We start from the raw sequence: 23,440 nt of genomic DNA, 5'->3' as shown, positions 1-23,440 counted from the left end.
TATGTGTGTATTTTTTATTTTTTTAACCCTTTAATTTTCAATGGGGTGAAAGGGGGGTGATTTGAACTTTTAGGTTTTTTTATTTTTTTTTAATTTTTTAAAACTTTTTTACTTTTTTTTTATTTTACTAGTCCCCCTAGGGGGCTATAGCGATCAGCAATCCGATCGTTTTGCACTATCTGCAGATCTCAGCTACAGAGCTGAGAACTGCAGATTTGCTGCTTTACTTTCAATGCCGGCTGTATTCCGGAATTGAGAGGAAGTAAGTCATGTTAGCTACAGGCGTCATCACATGACCCTGTGCTACCATGGCAACCACTGAAAGTCACATGATCATGTCACGTGACTTCCGGTGGGGGCGGGGTAAGTGACTGTCATGGCGGCGCCCATATACATATCGCTGCCAGATTTTCGCAGCGAAATGTAAGGGGTTAATGGCCGCGGGTGGAAGCGATTCCACTCGCGGCTAGCAGGCACACATGTCAGCTGTTGATAATAGCTGAGATGTGCGCGGATCGCCGCCGCCTGCCGGCGGCAGGGGGCGGGGCTTACCGGCACATGATCCATGACATACCCAGTACGTCATGGGTCGTTAAGGGGTTAAGACTAGAAAAAAAACAAAGAGAAAAATTGTAGGAAAAATACCCTGACTATAAATAAATAAATTGCAAGTGCTTGATAACAGGGTACTTAGTGTATACATTTTTGCAAAAAGGTAAAAAGCTGTCTCACCTCGTCACGGTGTACCCATCTTAGACAGTCCCTAACCTACTGAAGTTAAAAACATTATCAATACCTGACTTGTGTCATGTCAAAACTCCAATATGAATGGTAGCAAGTGGTCAGCTGTGTCCCAGATTAAATACACAGCAAAGTGAGACGCAATTAGTTGTTCAGTCTCAGTATTAGGAGGGCTGCGCCTCCAACTTGCAATAAAGCAAGATAACATACAAAAAACACCAAAAACCTGAGCTGAAAACAATCTTCAGTAAACATGCAACATTAAGTGTGGCGCCCCTGAGGCTCCCGTCGCCACAGAGACATTGCACCCCAGCCAGAGGTAAGAAAAGGAGTGAACGCCGGTCCACAGGCAAATTCACACTACACCCATTTTTAGGTACACACAGGGACCAGGGACAGTGGCAGCAACCCTCCCATGCTGCATGCTGGGAGGGGCCGTAAGACCCATCCCTGCTCCCATAGGGTGGTAGCTTAGCAACTGGGTGGGGGGGAGGAGCCAGCCGAGTGTAGAGTAGAAAGGAAGGTCAAGAGTAGTTAGTCAGAGAGAAGGAGTCTGCGGGAGGCAGAGGAGACACACAGTCTGCCAAGAGGAGCAGAGGAGGAGGAGTAGTGAGAAGGAGTTGAAGTTAGAGAGACGAAGTGGAAGTGAAGGAGAAGGAAGGAGTTCTGCGGGAGGCAGAAGAGAGAGAAGAGTAGTGCTCTAGTCAGTCAGGAGCAAGAGAAGAAAGTGACGCTTCCTGGTGAAGACCCTGAGACTCAGAGGGTCCAGGTGACACCAAGCAGAGAAAGAAGGGATTCCAGGGCCACAGATAGCTTTCAGGCTCGTGGCCTGTTCCACAATAAGAAGGTTCGGTGGAGGGATCAAGCTGCACACAGGGGACGGTCCCTAGAAACTGGAGGAGGAAAAGTCATCTCCAAAAGGTGAAAACCGAGGCCCAGGGAAAGCTGCAAGCTCCCCGGGCCACAGCCCACAGCAGAACCTCTAGAAAGGGGGTAAATTATCGATAGGCAAGCCCCTGGCCCAGAGGCTGTAGTGGAGGCCGAGCCAGGTTCAGCCAACAAGGGCTAGGCTTAAGGAGACAGCTGAAGAAAGGAACATATAGAGGGGTGAACCGGCTTTTATTCCAGGATCTACCCGGGATCGGCGGAGGTCCCTGACAGTGGGTTCCAGCAGTCTAGAGGCACCAGTGTGCACCTACCAGGAACTGTGAGTTAACACCTTGAAATTGCACCCTCTGGAGTTGCCTCAGTTATTCCGCCGGCACTACATCAACACTTACAAGCACCAACTGTTGCCCCGGGGTCCAGCTCCACCTGTGGGGAGCAGTACCACCATTGCTGCCGTTCCATCACCCCGGCGGCCTCATACAGCAGCGGCGGCTTAATAGCCGCAAACCACAGGTGGCGTCACGAATATAAACTTTAATTATCACCCCCACTGAAGCCATATTAATTGACCCCACCAGGGTACGGAGTCGGGCCCAGCCACCGCTGACGTCCCCCGGACTAGTCCGGCCCGGCATCGGGTGTCCCATAGCCCTGGGGTGGGCGAGCCATAAGCATGTGAATTGCAGCCTTAGGCTGGGGCCACACGGAGACTACTGCGATCCACTTGCATGACACTCGGCTCGTGCTGGCAGTACAGCAGAGCCGAGTGTCATGCGTGTGTCCTTGCAACTGAGGTCCGTTTGTGCGAGCAGACCTCAGCTGCGGGAGGCGGGCCGGCACTCAGGAGGGGAGGGAGGGATTTCTCTCCCTCTCTCCTGCATAGCCGGCTATTGCCATTCTCGCACTGCACTAGCGGTACACCGGTGTACCGCGAGTGCAGTGCGATTTTTCTCTCGCCCCATTCACTTGAATGGGTGCGAGAGAAAGAGACTCAGCTTACTATTGCAGCATGCTGCGATTGTTTTCTCAGTCCGATTAGGGCTGACACACAGGCTAGAATTGGTCCGAGGGGAATGCGATGTTTTTCTCGCCGTGTGGCTTAGGCCTTAAGACTAGAAAAAAAACAAAGAGAAAAATTGTAGGAAAAATACCCTGACTATAAATAAATAAATTGCAAGTGCTTGATAACAGGGTACTTAGTATATACATTTTTGCAAAAAAATCTCATTCACTCATTCATATTGGAGTTTTGACATGACACAAGTCAGGTATTGATAATGTTTTTAACTTCAGTAGGTTAGGGACTGTCTCAAATGGGTACACCGTGACGAGGTGAGACAGCTTTTTACAAAAATGTATACACTAAGTACCCTGTTATCAAGCACTTGCAATTTATTTATTTATAGTCAGGGTATTTTTCCTACAATTTTTCTCTTTGGTTTTTTTCTAGTCTTAAGGCTGCAATTCACATGCTTAATGTTGCATGTTTACTGAAGATTGTTTTAGGCTCAGGTTTTTGGTGTTTTTTGTATATTATCTTGCTTTATTGCAAGTTGGGGGCGCAGCCCTCCTAATGCGGAGACTGAACAACTAATTGCGTCTCACTTTGCTGCGTATTTAATCTGGGACACAGCTGACCACTTGCTACCATTCATATTGGAGTTTTGACATGACACAAGTCAGGTATTGATAATGTTTTTAACTTCAGTAGGTTAGGGACTGTCTCAGATGGGTACACCGTGACGAGGTGAGACAGCTTTATACCTTTTTGCAAAAATGTATACACTAAGTACCCTGTTATCAAGCACTTGCAATTTATTTATTTATAGTCAGGGTATTTTTCCTACAATTTTTCTCTTTGGTTTTTTTCAAGTACACAAAGGTGCAGGGAAAGACAGCCGCAATCACCTGTCCGGGGAGAGACACTGCAGCCGGCTGTGGGACCCGCCCATCCAGCAGTTTGGTTTACCGAGGACTTTGTGCATCTCTTACTGAGTGAGTACACCCGTGCCATCCGGCACCGCGCCGCGCTGTCCCTGCAACCCTGCACCTCAACAACACCCTGCCTCCCTCCGTCACACCACTGGGCCCCGGGACCACTGACCCCTACCCACGGAGGGGGGAAAACAACATCCCAGCTGCTCCCTACCATCGCTCCCGGGATCCCCGTCACCAGCAGCGGTGGTGCCTATCTTCACCACAACCCGTGGGTGGCGTCACGGACTAAATCCCCCCCAAACCAACCACCCCTTTCACTCACGGGCGAGGAGCGCCGCTCGAGACCCCGGATCCGGCCCACCGCTCGAGCCACCGAGCAGCAGCAGCCGCAGCAGCGCCGGACCAGAGCGTTAGCAAGCACGGCAGCGGCGTACCTCCCTGCCCGCGACTGAAGCGGTGCTGCGCTTGGTAACTAAGGTAAATATCGGGTAACCAAGGGCTTGGTTACCTGATATTTACATTGGTTACCAGCGCACACCGCTTAGCGATGGCTCCCTGCACGCCAGAGTACACATCGGGTTAATAAGCAAACCCTTGCTTATTTACCAGATGTGTACTCTGGCGTGCAGGGAGCAGGGAGCCGGCAGCACAGGCAGTGTGAGAGCGGCGGACAGTGGTAACGAAGGTAAATATCGGGTAACCAAGGAAAGGGCTTCCCTTGGTTACCCGATGTTTACCTTGGTTACAGCTTACCGCAGGCTGCCAGAAGCCGTCTCCCTGCTCGCTTCAGTTCATCGCTCTCTCGCTGTCACACTCAGCGATGTGTGCTTCACAGCGGGAGAGCAACGAGCAAAAAATGAAGCAGGACATTCAGCAACGAGCGGCGACCTCACAGCAGGACCAGCTCGTTGCTGGATGTCACACACAGCGACAGCGACGGGACGTCGCTGCTACGTCAGAGAAAATGGTGAAGTAGCAGCGATGTCGTCGCTGTGTGCGACACCACCTTAAGGATAGACATGCAGATTTGGGCAATAACCGGCACGAAATCTGCATCACAAACCTTAGCGTGCGCACACAGCCTTAATGACTCAGCCCTGTTGGAGAATTAACATTGGTGTTAACAAACCAAGTTATACCACTAACAAAACCAGGAGGCTCTTACTCAGAATACCAGGCACAAGTTTGAGGGTAGATAGCAGAGCAAAGATCATATGTAAGGCAAGGCACAGTCTCCAGGAATTAGGACTTGGATTCAATAAATTATACATTAAGGCTTAATTGCTTCCAATCAGTCCACACTAAGTGTTCAGCATTTGGCTGGGTATTTCAGGATCTGTTTACGGATGCGAGCTCTTGGACTGATGACAGGTCTTCTGACCCATCTTATAGCAACACAGATGAGTGAGTTCAGGTCAGGAGGCTCGCAGTCAGTCAGGGGATTGTCTTTCATATATTAGCAGTGAAATACACTTATCTGAACCTGGGCTTCACAGAATACGTGCTGGTTTTGGATAGAGAATTCAGAAGACAAGTTCACTTCATAGTTAAGCAACAAGTATGAGCGTAATGATCGTGGTTGCATCCATGCAGGAGGGGGGCCTGCAGACGCCAATTTCAGCTGAAATGTAATGCGGCGCAGAGATCCGTGGGCTCCCTGTGACGCAATACACACTGCTGGCAAATCAGTGGTCAGCAGCAGATGTCGACTTGCCAGTGACAGGCGTCACATGACAGTGTGACATCATGTGCTGCCAGCTTTTGCACCGGCTATAAAAGGACCCTGCTTCACATCATAGGAGAGGAGGAAGGTCAGAGTAGCTAGTTCTTTTTAAAATGTACTAAAAAAAAAAATGGAAGGGGCACAGGAGGGGGACATTATACCAGGATGGGGGACAGTATTACAGATTGGGGGCTGGGACAGGACACATTATTACAGATCCCTGAGGAAGAAAGCTGTGTGCTTTTGAAATGCGTTTGAGTATTACTGTCCAATGGTCTCAAAAGGCCCATCTTAAGACAGCGGAGATGTTACAGTTATGCTTCTAATACACTCAAACACGAGTAGTGGAAAAGGGGGGGGAAAGAGTGACCGCACTCCACAGGTCCCTGTACAGATTAAAAGACCCTAGAGGCACAACTAAAAGAACCTGGCTCCCTAAAATGCCATTGTACGGTTTCTCATGCCTCCTGAAGGACCCGAGAGAAGGCCGCCACCCACTACCAACAAGGGGAGGAGAAAGGTGTGCAGGAACAAACACGAACCCAGAGTGAGGTAATCTGAAATGAGGTACAAGGAGGAGGAGCTGGGTAGGAAAACAACAAACACACAGCAGGCACTCACCTAGGGTATTTACCTCCTGAGTAAACCCTAAGCAGAACGGCTGGAACTCCCAGAGATAAATCCAGAGATATAGCCAGCAAGAGGTGAACATGCAGCCCAATCCAGAATATGATAGGGCAAATCACAAAGGGAAAATGAGAGATGTACCGCCCCTGAAGCAGTCGGACTGCTCGGATCCGGGGATGCTGTGTCTCGAGAGTCTCCGGACCCGGGGGCTTGCAGCCACTCAAAAATAAAAGGGGACTATTTAGTGGATTAGTGTTCATGATGCCACCCGTGGTTCACAGTAAGGGGAGTACCGCCGCTGCCGATGGGAGTACCCGGGGGAGATGGAGCGGGGCAGCCAGATGACGTTCCCTCCACGGGTAGGGGAGGCCCCGGGACTCGAGATGGTGGAGGTGTAGGAAGCGTGGTGCAGACTATGCGGCAGGCAGGATGCAAGGAGGGAGCAGCGTACTCAATCAAGCCGTATGGATGTTGGTGCGACCATTAAGTAGACTCTGACACAGGAGTAAACCAAATCTCTAGGTGCCGCTGCCACTCTGGGGAGCTCGTCCGGGAATCCATCCCCGTTGGTGCTGCTGATGGTTCTGGACCTGCCTCCACACACTGTGTTGAGAAATTTGAGTGACTCCTCGGCCTGAAGCTGTCGGGGTCCGGCTCCCTATGGTTAAATAGAGGAGCTGTGCTCTCGATGGCTGACACTTGGGATTTCAGTGGGCCACATAAGCTGGAAAGCCCTATCCCCTTCGTTGTGTTGGTGCCTTCGATCTCTGAGCTCTTGGGGAAAGTTCATAAAGAGAGAATAACCTCCACAGGTTAATTATCAGGTGTCGTGAAGCTACTCCCTGATCTAGGGTCCAGTACCCCGCCGTGCTCAGTACCGGTCCAGTTACTAGATTTCCCGGTGTCGACTGTTCTCCAAAACTAAGTCTAGGCACCTTTCTCCAATACCCTGCGACCGGGTCTCTGACTCCTCCGGTCCCAGACCACTGTCTGCGACCTAACCAAAGTCTACCAGGGAGCTACAACTCCCTCAGCTCCTCACTCTGATGGCTACTACTTGACTGACCATGCCCCTCCCACCAGTCTATCTGACCCCTAGGCGGGTGGCCCTTTTCCAGCTAAACCACCCACTGGTGTGCCTGACAGGATGTGGTGTGAGGTGTGGCTAGGATTTTATTGCTGATGGAGCAATACCAATATTTAGGATCCCAGAACCATGTAGGGTGAGTTCTGCACCATAAGAAAAAGGACTGCAGATTCCCTGTGACACCCTGATAAGATCAGGGGCGTCACAGAGACACCAGGAAAGGAGCAAACCAAGAAAGGAAAACAGACAATAGAAGCCATCAGCATTTGGATGGGAAGAAAAAGGCAATAGCTCAGCAGACAGAGGAACCGATCACAAAACCAAAGGTCACCGGATCGAATCCCCAAACCAAGCCATGACAGTCACCTATATACAATGTTTTTCCAAAAATAAAACACTGTTTTAGACTTTTTTTTGCCCCCAAAAAAACGCTAGGGCTTATTTTTGAAGTCTGTCTTATTCTTTGAGAAACATGGTTGGGGGTAAGTTTACCCCCAAAAAAAAGCAGACCCCCCCCTTCCTAGGAGACTCATACTTACTAGACCCCTGACATCTGTGTGGGTCCCAGGTCCTCCTGCTATCTTCAGCTGGCCCTCCCAGCAGATATGCATCCCGCCATCCTCCCCTGCTTCTGGTTAACACACTCACATACATCAGATTGTACACACACACTCATACATACACACAATCACTGATCAGATCGCGCGCACACACACATGTGACGCCCTGGACAAGCCAGGGGCCACAGAGCACAACACCCACACACCCCACACTCCCAGCAGGCACACCGAAGTCAGACACAAAACCCTTGTTGCCTTCCTCCAGGGTCTGATTTTCACACCAGGGGGTGGGCCAGGCGGTTGGTCCCGCCCACCGAGGAGTTCACAGTCCTGGAGGCGGGAAAACCAGGCAGATTAGTTGTTGAAGTGGAAGAAGGAGAGTAGTAAGAGAGCAGCCTGAAGTTGGTCCGGGTGTGTGACCCGGACAGATCAGCAAGGTTGGCAGACGGTGGTGACCGTCTGCCGGAGTGGCCTATCCGAGTTACCAAAAGGACCGTGGACGGGCGGTGGTCCGGCGGTACCGGACCGGTACACAAAGAGAAGCCAGCACCATCTGGCAGGGGCTTTTCGGACCTCCAAGGCTAGGAGTCGCCGGGAATTTGCCGAATCCATTAGTGAAGGGGACCTCCTGGGTTTCCAAACCGTCAAGTCCCGACAGAAGGCAACAGTCCAACCAACAGAGGGAGACACCGCCAAGGCAACAGTTTCTCAGGGCCAGCGCCTGCGGGCAAAGAGGGGCTCCTCCAGCCCATATCCAAGCTGGGGAGCGGGTTACCGGTGGGAACCCATCGGAACCATCAACCGTACTTAGGTGCAGGGAAAGGTAGTTACCATCAACCTGCCGGGAGAAACAACACCGCAGCCGTCTGTGGGACCCGTCCATCCAGCCGAGTGTTTTACCGAGAACTGTGTCTTCATCCTTGGGCTGAGTGAGCACCGCCGTGCGGCACAGCGCTGCCCCTGCGACCCTGCACCTCGCCAGGCCCCGTAACCCGCCTGCCATCCATCCCTACCCCATCACCGGGCCCCGGGACAACCAACCCCCTACCCACGGAGGGGAGAACTAACAACAAAGCTGCTCCCTGTCACCGCTCCCGGGATCCCCGTCCAGAGCAGCGGTGGTGTCATCATTATCACCACAGCCGTGGGTGGCGTCACGGACAATAAATCCTCACAATCAATCCAATCCCCCCCCCTTTTCACTCACGGGCGAGGAGCGCCGCTCGAGTCTCCGGGATCCGACCCACCGCTCGAGCCACCACCGAGCAGCAGCAGCAGCGGCCGGACCAGAGCAGTGGGAGAGCGCAGCGTCCCCTCCTCCGCCCGCGACACACACACACACACACACACACACACACACACACACGTCACTCACTACATCTGGTGATACTGAATGCCTCCAGCCTCAGGGAAAGATGGGAAGAAGTTATGCATCGCAGGTCCTGTAAGCATTCCATCCACAGCCACAGGTCCTTGCGTTCCACCACTCTGCATGTCAGGATTCAGCAGGCCAGAAGAAAATCGGTATTGCTGGATGTAGCGATTGTGCGTGTGTGATCTGATGTGTGAGGGTGTGCGATACATTGCAGGTCCTCCTGTTTTGGCATCTGGTGATTATGATTGCGGGGTCTTCTGCTTTTCTTTTGAGGGTTTCTGCTGTCTATAATGAAGTATTCCTCATAGCGGCCAGGAGGCAGGTAAGGAGAGCTTCCTTGTTCCTGCGGCGTCACACGCAGCGATGTGTGCTGCCGCAGGAACGAGGAACAACTTCGTTACTGCTGCAGTAACGATTTTTAAGAATGGACCCCCATGTCGCCGATTAGCGATTTTGCACGTTTTTGCAACGATGCAAAATCGCTTATCGGTGTCACACGCAACGGCATCGCTAATGCGGCCGGATGTGCGTCACAAAATCCGTGACCCCAACGACTCCGCATTAGCGATGTCGCAGCGTGTAAAGCCCGCTTCAGTGTCTCCTGTCTACTCTATATTGGGTTCTTGGTTTTTCAGTACTATGCCTACAAGTTGCTTGGATGGCTATTTCTTGCCAGGAAAATAAATACGTTCTGTGGCTGTTTCAGGACCACAGACTGCAATATCTTGGATGGATATTTTTGAGGGGGAGACAACTGTTGTGTTTAGCGATTCTTTTGAATACTATAAAATCACTACTATAAAACTTATTTCCATCAACTGCACAAACACACAACTCGTGAATATTTTACATCAATGTATTTATTATAATAAAAATAAAAAAGGCACAGGATTTGTTCAACTTAAAAACAATACAAAAAATATAAACATAAAAAAATGAATATAAAGCTTTAAAAGTTTACAATACTGATAGGAAGGAGGCATTTTGGTACAAAAATAAAGCTCAGAGCATGCCATTGATACACTATGTGCAAGAATATATTTTTGGATTTTGGTCAAGCATATTTAATGTTAGCTATTCAAGATTGATAAAGCACAAAACCTTCATGCTATCAAGTGTAAAGGCTACAGGTGAAGGGAAAAAATAAATAAAAAAAAATGAAAATTTTTAACTAAGATGCGTATATTAAATGATACCTGCAGTTCAAGTTGAAGTGTCCAATCTCTTATCCCCCCCACACGTTCTGAGTTTTACATGGATGGAGAACATATCTATTATAAAATCGATAGGCCCAAGAACCTCCATCATCAGAAAAAGTTCAACATGGCACCTCATAGCACAGAATTCTCTGAGGATCTGAACAAAACAATTGTTCCTCTACATAAAGATGGCCTAGGCTATAAGAAGATTGCCAGCACCCTGAAACTGAGCTGCAGAATGGTGGCCAAGACCATAAAGTGGTTTAACAAGACAGGGCCCACTCAGAACAGGCCTCACTATGGTCACCCAAGGAAGTTGAGTGCACGTGCTCAGCATCATATCCAGAGGTTGTCTTTATAAAATAGATGTAAGGCTATGTGCGCACAGTGCGTTTTTCGCGGCGTTTCTGCGCGTTTTTCGGGTGCATTTTTGGCCTCAAAACTGCAGGACTTTACTTCCCCAGCAAAGTCTATGAGTTTTCATTTTTGCTGTCCGCACACATCTGTTTTTTTTACCTGCGTTTTTGAGTTTAAAAAAAAAAAATGGACATGTCAGTTCTTTCCTGCGTTTTTCTGCGTTTTCCCCCCATGCAATGCATTGGAAAAACGCAGCAAAACGCAGAGATCAAAAACGCAGCAAAACGCAGCCAAAAACGCACCAAATCGCGGCAAAAACGCATGCTTTTTTGATGCGTTTTTTCGACGCAGGTGCGTTTTTGGCGGCCAAAAACGCACAAAAACGCAGCGTCAAAAAGACGCAGTGTGCGAACCTAGCCTTAAAGTGCTGCCAGCATTGCTGCAAAGGTTAAAGGAGTGGAGAAGGGGGGTGGGTGGTCAGAAGGAAGCCTCTTCTAAAGATGATGAACAAGATAGCCCGCACACAGTTTGCTGCATACAAGCAGACTAAGGTTATAGATTACTGGAACCATATCCTGTGGTCTGCGGAGACAAGGATTAACTTACTTGGTCCATATGGAGTGAAGAAAATATAGCAGAGAGCAGGTGAGGAGTATGGAGACAAGTGTGTCTGGTCTACAATCAAGCATAATGGTAGGAGTGTCATTGTTTGGGGATGCATGAGTGCTGCCGGCTGTGAGAAGCTACCGTTCATTGAGGGAGCCATGAAGGTCATCATGTACTGTGACATATTAAGTAGAGGGTGATTATTTCCTTTTGGAAACTGGTCTGCAGGACAGTATTCCAACATGAAAAGATAACCAATGACTTGCTAAAGAAACACAGGGCAAAGGTGCTCGACTGGCCAACTGTCTCTAGAACTTAACCTTATTGAGCATATATTGGGCATCTTCAAAAGGTGGAGGAGCACAAGGTCTCTAACATCCAAAAGCTCTGTGATGTCATTGTAGAGGAGTGAAAGAGGATCCCAGTGACCCATGTGAAGTTCTACTGAACTCCATGCCCAAACGAGTTAGGAGCAGCAATTCATAATAATAATAGTGGCCACACAAAATATTGACATTTTGGGCACAATTTGGCCATTTTCACTTAGGGGTGTACTCACTTTTATTCCCAGCGGTTTAGACATTAATGGCTGTGTGTTGAGTTATTTAGAGGGAACCAAATTTACACTGTTCTACAAGCTGGACACCGACACTGTACATTGTATCACAGGGTCAGATCTTCAGTATTGTCTCATGAATAGATATAATAAAATATTTACAAAAATGTGCGGGGTGTACTCACTTTTATGATATACTATACAGGAGTCCAGTGGGCAGTCCTACTCAGTGATTGACAGCTATGTGCATACACATACATACAGGAGAGACTGTCAATCATTAAATAGAAGCACCCATTGGACTAATGTTAGTGAAAACTTGACAACACTAGGATGATAATAGAGCTGTTTTTTTGGCAAATTTGGCTGACTTTCATCTGCAAATCAGAGTTAAGCGGGCTTGACATGCTACGATATAGTTAATGAATTATCTTTGGGGTCATGGCGTTTGTGACGCACATCCGGCGTCATTAACAATATCGCAGTGTGTGACACTTATGAGCGACCTTACTCGATCGCAAAAGAGGTCAAAATAGTTTGCCGCAGAGAGGTCGTCCTGAAACAAAAAGTCGTTTTCTGCTTATTAGCGATGTTGTTACTCGTTCCTGCGGCACCACACATCGCTGTGTGTGACACCGCAGGAGCGACGAACATCTCCTTACCTGCCTCCACCGGCAATGAGGAAGGAAGGAGGTGGGCGGGATGTTACGTCCCGCTCATCTCCGCCCCTCCGCTTCTATTGGACGCCTGCCGTGTGACGTCGCTGTGACGCCGCACGAACCACCCCCTTAGAAAGGAGGCGGTTCGCCGGCCAGAGCGACGTCGCAGGGCAGGTAAGTGCGTGTTACGGGGTTAAGCGAGGTTGTGCGGCACGGGCAGCGATTTGCCCGTATCGCACAACCGACGGGGGCGGGTAAAATCGCTTGCGATCTCGCTATCGAGATCGCAGCGTGTAAAGCCCACTTTAGAAGAAGACATTTTTGGGGGCAAAAGGAACAAAGAAGATGCAAATGTGCTGATACATCATAGCGGATATGTGTTCTATCAGTGCAAAACACAGATAGGATAGGTACCTAAAAATGGACGTCTAATTGAGGCCTAACAGCGTGACCAGTTCATTTTGTGCTTCTGCTGCCTGACCTCCAATGAATGACCGGTCCTCCCCTAATGTCACCGTGTTCCATTTAATAAAGTGTCAGGAGATGATGATCTCGGTGCTGGTGGCGGCAGCAGGTGGCCGGTAATGCTCAGTTCCGAAGCTGACGTGTTTTCTGATAGCGGCCACGGCCGGGTACTACACATCCGCCTCCTATTGATTTGAATGGGAGGTGGATGTGCAGTTCCCGGTTGCGGACACTATCAGTTGACGGGGCAGCCAACAAAGGATTGCAATTTTGGGTGTAGGATCATCTCGGAACACAACACAAACGCACATGTAAATTATTGTGGTGCAAGTCATACACCTATACCTGGAGGGCTTTGACAATACATAAAAAAAGTGATCACATTCTCAAAACCAAAAATGAAAACAAACTTTATTTTCTGTGAAAAAAAAAGTAGGAACTTTTGTGAGATCTAATATTTCAGTGAATATCTTACTAAATCTAACAATACGCTATACATACATATATAAATGTATAATACAACATTTGGTTCCCAGAAACCAAAGCTATTTCTAATTGTAATGAAAAGCTCCAAAAAACAAAAACATATGAGAATCCCAGATAAAATAAAGCATAAAACTACCAAATATGACACCAGGGCTTATAGGTCGTAATGACCCATGGCAAAACGTCACAATTTTGAATGACATGGAGGTTTACAGTCATTTCTTCTCCCATATTAATATTACGATGCAATCATATTTAAAGCTCATTGTATTTGAGAGAAGGCAGAGAAAAATACATTTTTGGCTCTTCTTTTATACTTACATGTTACATGAATCTCTCTCCAATGGTCTCTACTGGTACTGGAAGCAGTAACGTCCCATTCATTAGTCAGGTGACCACTACCGTCAATGACTGGTCACAGCGGTTATTAGCTATACATGCAAGTGCCACTGTGGAGGCCTGTGATTGGCTGCAGTGGTCACAAGACTGATGGGTAGGACATCATTACTTCTAGATTCCAAAGAGAGAGTCCTGGAAAGGGAGAATCAAGGGGGTTATTAATGGATATTTGATTTTTTTTTTTTAACATTCCTTACTATAATAGTTGAAATATCACATAAAACATTTTTAAATGGCATTAAAAACACAAAAAATACTATATGTAGTTTTACATGAATACAATGAAATGTGGTATTTTTTTTATTTTTCTTTAACCAGAAGTTCTTTAAAAAGAAAAGGCAGTGCCAAAGGGTTTGTTACTAACAGTGCTCTACATTAAAAAACAGAAAGCAACCAGACCAAGAAAGGCCAAAAAAGGGTATAAAAAACTAGTGCATCGCATGTAACAAGATGCAGTGTGGACAATCAAGAAGATGTCCGAATGAAATTAGTTAACACTTTCACAATATCCCTTCATGAAAAAAACAAAAAAAAACTCACACGACACCTTCATATCAATATCTATATCTATATTGCATTGTGTGGATATTTTTTGGACTAAACAAAATTTTCTGTGGTCTAATTACAGCTTGTAAGCCCTGAGGTCCTAATAAACCGTGATGAAAATGAGTCTTGCAGAATGCACAAGATCACCGATATAAGCTAGAAGGTTGACGGCGGTCAGCACAGCAATGGCTACAGCTTTGTCATAGTCACACAGTCCGTAATTTCCCACGGTGTTTCTGCAGCTATCAGGTCGGTGGCGGTAACCACCATGTTTGGAATCAAACTTAAAGATAGGCCAGATGATCAAGGCGGAGGCGTAGAAGAGGACTGCAAGAAGGGCATAACCACTGAGGAACTTCTCAAAAGCACAGGGCAACCAGCTGGTGCACTCTCCGACACACAAAATAATGACCAGAATAGAAAGGATGAAACAGATGCAGTATACGGACAAACACCATTTCAGAGCATCATGGTTTTCATACAGAGGTGGATCTGAAATAAAGACAAAAATGATACAGGCAATGTAGCTTTCTATGACTTTCAGAAGTCCCGGCACAGTGGCCATGTATCCGGTAACTTCTCCTGGTTGAGCTCTGGTTAAGGATACTTCGATGATGTAGGCCAAGGTGGTGAGGCACGAGAAGACTGTGGCTACAATTTCATAGGTACGCCTATTGCCATAACTTCTGTCTTCCAAGAAGTACAATGGATAAATGATGGAGGCACAAAGACACATCAGAACGGCAAACATGGCAAAAGTGATTGGGAAGTTCTTCCAGGATACTGGCATCCGGTTTTGCACTCCGGCAAACTCCACAACGAGGATAATGATAGTGACAACGAAGCAAAAGCACCAGGAGAACATGCACAAATCTCCGACTCGGCCACCCCATCTTCCACCGTGAGCGACCAAACTGAAGGTGACACAGGCAAAGATGGCTGCTAGAATGCGCACAATTCCAACAGGAGACTTTAAGGTGTTGGCATTGCCCACAATCACGGTCCTCTTTTGGACTGGCATGGTTGCTGTACCTACCAAAAGAAAGACACAATTACAATAGAACAGAGGCTGAAATTCATTATAATTAAATCACAATTTTATTGGAGTTTAGTAATGAGAACAAACCATTTCAACAATCAAAAAGTTGTAAGACCCCCAAATTAGTGAAATCTGGTCTGTTGCATGAGATTTTCAAGCCTTAAGGGCAGTGGTCCTCAACCATTTAGAGCTTGGATGCCACATTCCCCTCAGAGAGGGTTGTGAGCCCCATTCAGTTACAGCTTCCCTTACAGTAGTGACACCCAGTGCTCCCATTTCCCATATAATAACATACAAATCTTTTTCACAGAAATCCCACTGAGGTAGCATACCAAGATCTCGGGGTTCCCATCTTACCCCCATTTGAGATCTGTTCTTTTGTGTGGAGCTACTCAAATGTCACCATCTGGAGACCTGCTCTTCATACAGTTAGGTCCAGAAATATTTGGACAGTGACACAAGTTTTGTTATTTTAGCTGTTTACAAAAACATGTTCAGAAATACAATTATATATATAATATGGGCTGAAAGTGCACACTCCCAGCTGCAATATGAGAGTTTTCACATCCAAATCGGAGAAAGGGCTTAGGAATCATAGCTCTGTAATGCATAGCCTCCTCTTTTTCAAGGGACCAAAAGTAATTGGACAAGGGACTCTAAGGGCTGCAATTAACTCTGAAGGCGTCTCCCTCGTTAACCTGTAATCAATGAAGTAGTTAAAAGGTCTGGGGTTGATTACAGGTGTGTGGTTTTGCATTTGGAAGCTGTTGCTGTGACCAGACAACATGCGGTCTAAGGAACTCTCAATTGAGGTGAAGCAGAACATCCTGAGGCTGAAAAAAAAAGAAAAAAATCCATCAGAGAGATAGCAGACATGCTTGGAGTAGCAAAATCAACAGTCGGGTACATTCTGAGAAAAAAGGAATTGACTGGTGAGCTTGGGAACTCAAAAAGGCCTGGGCGTCCACGGATGACAACAGTGGTGGATGATCGCCGCATACTTTCTTTGGTGAAGAAGAACCCGTTCACAACATCAACTGAAGTCCAGAACACTCTCAGTGAAGTAGGTGTATCTGTCTCTAAGTCAACAGTAAAGAGAAGACTCCATGAAAGTAAATACAAAGGATTCACATCTAGATGCAAACCATTCATCAATTCCAAAAATAGACAGGCCAGAGTTAAATTTGCTGAAAAACACCTCATGAAGCCAGCTCAGTTCTGGAAAAGTATTCTATGGACAGATGAGACCAAGATCAACCTGTACCAGAATGATGGGAAGAAAAAAGTTTGGAGAAGAAAGGGAACGGCACATGATCCAAGGCACACCACATCCTCTGTAAAACATGGTGGAGGCAACGTGATGGCATGGGCATGCATGGCTTTCAATGGCACTGGGTCACTTGTGTTTATTGATGACCCCAAGCATACAGCCAAAGCTACCCAGGAGTTCATGAGTGCAAAAAAGTGGAACATTCTACAATGGCCAAGTCAATCACCAGATCTTAACCCAATTGAGCATGCATTTCACTTGCTCAAATATAGACTTAAGACGGAAAGACCCACAAACAAGCAAGACCTGAAGGCTGCGGCTGTAAAGGCCTGGCAAAGCATTAAGAAGGAGGAAACCCAGCGTTTGGTGATGTCCATGGGTTCCAGACTTAAGGCAGCGATTGCCTCCAAAGGATTCGCAACAAAATATTGAAAATAAAAATATTTTGTTTGGGTTTGGTTTATTTGTCCAATTACTTTTGACCTCCTAAAATGTGGAGTGTTTGTAAAGAAATGTGTACAATTCCTACAATTTCTATCAGATATTTTTGTTCAAACCTTCAAATTAAACGTTACAATCTGCACTTGAATTCTGTTGTAGAGGTTTCATTTAAAATCCAATGTGGTGGCATGCAGAGCCCAACTCGCAAAAATTGTGTCACTGTCCAAATATTTCTGGACCTAACTGTAGCTGTTTGCTAGACCTAGTGCTAATGAACCAAGCTGGAATACAGCCACGAGCCACATCATGGGCCCACAAATCACATGTTACAAGCTACAGGTTGGGGACCCTTCATGTAGGGTATAAATGCCACACAACAGAACTTATTGGGAGTGGTTCTTTCCCAACAATTTTAAAGAAGATCGGTCACTCCCCATTGATACGTCATGTTGGGTAACTGGTGTAAATGTCATTGTTCTCCTAAATCCAGTCTTGTTTTACATTTGTTCATGCACTTCTATGTTCTTAAGATATGTCCATCACTTCCCTGTATGTTAGCCAACTGGGTACAATTCTCATAAAGATGGCCACAGAGAAGGAATTGAAGAGAACGGCCTATTCGGAAAACAAGACTAGACTTCCCAAACAGGAAAAAGGGCTCATATCTCAAGAATGCATTGGAGCAGGACCAAAACAAAGAAACCTTCAGATTCAGGACAATAGTGGCATTTACAATAGGTGAAAAAATTATATAGGTGGCAAGTAAGTTGATGTCCACTAGTTTATAGTATTAGAAAAACAATTTTTGGTTGGGTGTGAGGACTATTATAGAGAAGCCTATTTAGATACTGTGCATCACATAACTCGTACTACAGACGATGTAAGGCCTAAGCCACACGGCGAGAAAAATCGGTGCAAGTGGAGCGCGATAAAACATCGCATTCCCCTCGGACCAATTCTAGCCTGTGTATCAGCGCACATGAGCGATTATTTTCTCAGCCCTAATCGGATCGAGAAAACAATCGCAGCATGCTGAGACTGTAAGCTGAGACTCTTTCTCTCGCACCCATTCAAGTGAGAGAAAAATCGCACTGCACTTGAGGTACACTGGTGTACTGCCAGTGCAGTGTGAGAATGGCAATAGCCGACTACGGAGGAGAGAGGGAGATAAATCCCTCCCTCCCCTCCTGAGTGCCGGCCCGCCCCCCGCAGCTGAGGTCTGCTCGCAGGGTCGGACCTCAGATGCAGGCACACTCGCATGACACTCGGCTCCTGCTGTGCTGCCAGAGCGAGCAGAGTCTCATGCGAGCATCGCAGTAGTGCCCCGTGTGGCCCCAGCCTTACAAACACAAATGCATAAATCTGTATAAAATTTACATACTATAAGCTTTGCACACATTTTTTGCTTGAGTGTTTTCAATATTCCCTCTGTCCACATCATACAACGACCCTAAGTTTGCCATCAAATGAGCTCATAGAGCACCATTTACCTGTTTATGCTGGCATACCTTTTTTGTACATGGTACACTTTTTTAGGGGGAAAGGCATCATCTTAAAGGGAATCAGTCAGCAAAATAAAATGCATCTACCTGCAGCCATAAGGGTAACTTGCCGGAAAATAAAAACGTTTTTAAACATGTTAGACTATCTACCTGGATGTGCGGCTACAGGGAAAAATTGAGCGTATTTTCTCCCTGCAGCTACTGGCTTTCAGTTATTGAGAAGGTGTGTGCTATATCTCTGCCTTACCCCTAAGTGATACCTAGCTCTGCCCAAGCTGTAGAGCAGGATATTAGTTAAGGAATGGCACGGTTCACTGCCCTGGCACCGCCCCGATGACAGGTTACAATGGCTACAAGAGAAAGTTGCCTGAATAGTCAAAACAGCATCACTAAACATTTAATACTCACAGGACAGTAGCAGTAAGCTACTAATAGTGAGGACTCTAAAAAGCCATTCAGACTGACAGTACATATGAAGCAAGCTCACGCTGCCAAATGTCTAATTAGGAAGGAAGTGCAGCGTATTAGCCACATGTAAACGTATTCAGTTACATAGTGATAGAGTGAGTGCAATGTGTGGCGGGCTGCCAGGCCTTGCCGGGGACGGAGACCTTATAAGGATGCACAGTTCTCCCTCTCATCATTTTTTCACCATTAGTAAGGGATTCCTTGCACACGGATTGTCAAATTGACCTCTATACAACTATGAGAAAAGAAACGTTAGTCTTGGGAGCAAAAAAAAAAAATCATCAAGCAGGAAACGTCTCCAATAAGTCAATTAGGTTCCATGAATGCAAAACAAAATAGTAGCCAGAATGGCAGCAGCTTTTTACATTATGTCTGGCTTCCTGTGAAGGAAGGGGCTGACATTTAAGTGATCTATAGGCAGGCCGCTTCTAGAGATCAAAGATGGTGCAACCGGCCACGTCTAGTCGACTGCTTCCTTTGGTCCTTGCTTGAGGACTCGTGTATGAAAAATAGACAAGTACCAAACTGCTGCCATAGAAACCAATCTGGACACGGTGCCCATGGAGGGGCTGCCTGGCACAATTTGTTAGCTAAGCCAAGGCTTTTGACCATGTGGTGGGGGTCCTATCACTGCCCTGAAGTGCACAGAGCAATGTATGAGCTCAATAGCAAGTCTAGGGGTGTGTACACAGCTTTGTGGTAACCCCCATTGGCTTACTGCTGAGGCTGTACACCACTCTGCGCACTTTAGAGCTGTAATTTGCCTGACTGGTGATGGTTGCGTGGGGGGGGGGGGGTATCAAGACCTGGATCACCCCCGATCCCATAGTCTGATGACTTGCCCACCATTCTGTCATCTTCAGTTCCCTGAAAGGTTTCTTAATATCCTCGATTAACTCTCTCCTGACACTCAGCTGCGTCAATTACAACCAAACACTTATATTGGGGGTTTTCATCTTCTGGATGGAGACAAGTGTTTTTTGCCCCTGCTCTCTTTGCAGGTCAAGAGCTTTCTGATCTACATCAATGACAGATGACAAGGATTTCACTCGTATGTAACCTCTAAGCACCTGTACGATGGCGCGGTTATGGAGGCCAACCACAAAACCCTCTTGAAGCAACCTGTCCAGCTGAGGTATGGCAGCACAACCATCCGTGTCATATGATGCCAAGCGCCGCCACAGACCGTTCAAGCCAATGAAGACCTGCTGGACATGCTCTCCCTCCTTTTAAAAGGTCTGTCATGGTGTTTGAGTCCCCATATAATGTATCTAGTCTCTGTATGAAGGCTTTTATGGTTGATGGCAGCTTTTGCAGCATGTCAATAACTGCTTGGTGCCCATCTTATTCCAAGTCCTGACACAGCCGGTCAGCCCAGTCCGTTCATGGCATAGCTTTACCATCACACTGGCTGCCCTTGTAGGAATGATTCATGCTTGTTATTCAGAAGCTCTAGTGCCGATTTGATGTCATTATTTGTGTCTGGGTCGTAGCCTGTCGACTACACCAAATGTAACCGGGGCCTTATATGAAGTTTACATGGACACAATGTGGCTTTAACTTGTTTTAGGTGACCACTGCGATGCACCTGCGGTCACTTGAGGAAGACATATACAATGGGGTTTATAGAAGTTAATCCCACCTGAATCTATACTATAATTTTATAATGTATAATTTTACTTGTTGTCAGGGATTCACGTTCCTCACACTATAGGAAGGCAATAACAATGGTTATGTCACTCCTGGATCCACTTGTGACTGTGCCACCAGCAGTTGCTTATCAGTGCAAAATGGCTGCTCACCAACTGTCAACAGCCGCACAAATCTCCTCCCACTGCATTGCCATGGCAGGAGGCACTACAAGGAAAACAGCACAGACAGCAGCACACCGGGGCATTCCCCACCAGCTCTTATGCATCAGCACAGCACACCGGACATCCCTCACCAGCTCTCAGCATCAGCACAGCACACCGGTCATTCCTCACCAGCTCTCAGCATCAGCACAGCACACCGGGCATCCCCTACCAGCTCTCAGCATCAGCACAGCACACCGGTCATTCCTCACCAGCTCTCAGCATCAGCACAGCACACCGGACATCCCCTACCAGCTCTCAGCATCAGCACAACACAGCGGTCATTCCTCACCAGCTCTCAGCATCAGCACAGCACACCGGACATCCCCTACCAGCTCTCAGCATCAGCACAACACAGCGGTCATTCCTCACCAGCTCTCAGCATCAGCACAGCACACCGGACATCCCCTACCAGCTTTCCGTATCAGCACAGCACACCGGGCATCCCCCACCAGCTCTCCGTATCAGCACAGCACACCGGGCATCCCCTACCAGCTTTCCGCATCAGCACAGCCCACCGGACATCTCTCACTTGCTCTCAGTATCAGCACAGCACACCGGTCATTCCTCACCAGCTCTCAGCATCAGCACAGCACACCGGGGCATCCCCCACCAGCTCTCAGTATCAGCACAGCACACCGGGCATCCCCCACCAGCTCTCCGTATTAGCACAGCACACCGGGCATCCCCTACCAGCTCTCAGTATCAGCACAGCACAGCGGTCATTCCTCACCAGCTCTCATGCATCAGCACAGCACACCGGGGCATCCCCCACCAGCTCTCAGTATCAGCACAGCACACCGGGCATCCCCCACCAGCTCAGTATCAGCACAGCACACCGGGCATCCCCTACCAGCTCTATGTATCAGCACAGCCCACCGGACATCCCCCACCAGCTCTCAGTATCAGCACAGCACACCGGGGCATCCCCCACCAGCTCTCAGTATCAGCACAGCACACCGGGCATCCCCTACCAGCTCTATGTATCAGCACAGCCCACCGGACATCTCTCACCAGCTCTCAGTATCAGCACAGCACACCGGACATCCCCCACCAGCTCTCCGTATCAGCACAGCACACCGGGCATCCCCTACCAGCTTTCCGCATCAGCACAGCCCACCGGACATCTCTCACTTGCTCTCAGTATTAGCACAGCCAACCGGACATCCCCTACCAGCTCTATGTATCAGCACAGCCCACCGGACATCTCTCACCAGCTCTCAGTATCAGCACAGCACACCGGGCATCCCCCACCAGCTCAGTATCAGCACAGCACACCGGGCATCCCCTACCAGCTCTATGTATCAGCACAGCCCACCGGACATCCCCCACCAGCTCTCAGTATCAGCACAGCACACCGGGGCATCCCCCACCAGCTCTCAGTATCAGCACAGCACACCGGGCATCCCCTACCAGCTCTATGTATCAGCACAGCCCACCGGACATCTCTCACCAGCTCTCAGTATCAGCACAGCACACCGGACATCCCCCACCAGCTCTCAGTATTAGCACAGCACACCGGTCATTCCTCACCAGCTCTCAGCATCAGCACAGCACACCGGGCATCCCCTACCAGCACAGCACACTGGACATCTCTCACCAGCTCTCAGTATCAGCACAGCACACCGGACATCTCCTACCAGCACAGCACACTGGACATCTCTCACCAGCTCTCAGTATCAGCACAGCACACCGGGCATCCCCTACCAGCACAGCACACTGGACATCTCTCACCAGCTCTCAGTATCAGCACAGCACACGGACATCTCTCACCAGCTCTCAGTATCAGCACAGCACACCGGGCATCCCCCACCAGCTCAGTATCAGCAGAGCCTCAAAGGACTGTTTTACCTTTCATATGTTACCCAGTTATCTACAGCCATTTTTCCCTGTCCTCCCTGAGAAGTGGATGCCTTCTTTCCCTGCTGCTTTGATCTGTGAACAGCCCCATCTCTGCCTCCTATTCCTTACACCGAAAGAAGGAAGGGAGAGGTGTCAGCACTGGGGCTGGGCTCTGATAGATTTAGGCCAGTTTTGCAGGGAAGCCAGCTAGGTATAGGACTTGTACATACTCTGCAGCAACAAAATGGTAGAATGTTTTACTGTATATAGAAAGTTGCTTTCATTTTGCAGTTAGGAAACAAAGAAAAAAAAAAAAAAAAGGAGAAAAAGTTTTACGTAGCCCTTAACAGGGCCCACGTAACAGAACAACGTCACGTGAACCCCATGAGAGTGAGTGCCAATAGCATTTAAAAGCACCGAAGACTAGTATAGGTGTTATTTTAACAGGAGCAAACACTCTAATTGAAAAGGGTTTTCAGAGTAGTGGACAACCCCTTTAAAAGAGAACCTGTTCTGAGAAGAGAAAAAAAAAACCCAAAACATTTACCGTACATATGATTACAGCGTTTTCCCCCAGTATAAAGGAGTATGTTCACAGCTACTGGCACCGCCGGATAACTGGGAACAAAGCCAATACAGGGTTCTGACTTAGGTGTCAAGCATCACGTGCGACAGATATTTACCGGCTTATCACCACTATGCAGGGTTTCTTCAGTGTAGTTTACTGGGTGCAGCAATTGTGATAAAAATCACAGTTTTCTCTGCTGTAGGTCTAGCAGAGTTCGGAATGTGGAGCTGTGTATAACCCTGCCC

General features: G+C 47.8%; 1 protein-coding gene across 3 annotated transcripts in view; it reads right to left on the bottom strand.

Annotated features, from left to right (window-relative positions):
- Positions 1 to 9,777: 9,777 nt before the first annotated feature.
- The window catches only part of MYADM (myeloid associated differentiation marker), a 35,826-nt gene continuing 22,163 nt past the window's right edge, over positions 9,778 to 23,440 (bottom strand). For 2 of the 3 annotated variants that reach the window (XM_075329349.1, XM_075329347.1), the window contains exon 2: positions 9,778 to 15,244. In XM_075329349.1, the coding sequence (XP_075185464.1) occupies positions 14,313 to 15,233 (921 nt within the window). In that variant the 5' untranslated portion in view covers positions 15,234 to 15,244 and the 3' untranslated portion in view covers positions 9,778 to 14,312. Of the gene's footprint in view, positions 15,245 to 20,612; positions 20,697 to 23,440 lie in introns of those variants that run through there. The other variant, XM_075329348.1, reaches the window with a different exon arrangement.

The sequence above is a fragment of the Anomaloglossus baeobatrachus genome, chromosome 11 (assembly GCF_048569485.1).
Source record: "Anomaloglossus baeobatrachus isolate aAnoBae1 chromosome 11, aAnoBae1.hap1, whole genome shotgun sequence".
NCBI classification, from domain to species: Eukaryota; Metazoa; Chordata; class Amphibia; order Anura; family Aromobatidae; genus Anomaloglossus; species Anomaloglossus baeobatrachus.
This window is presented reverse-complemented; position numbering and strand designations above follow the sequence as displayed.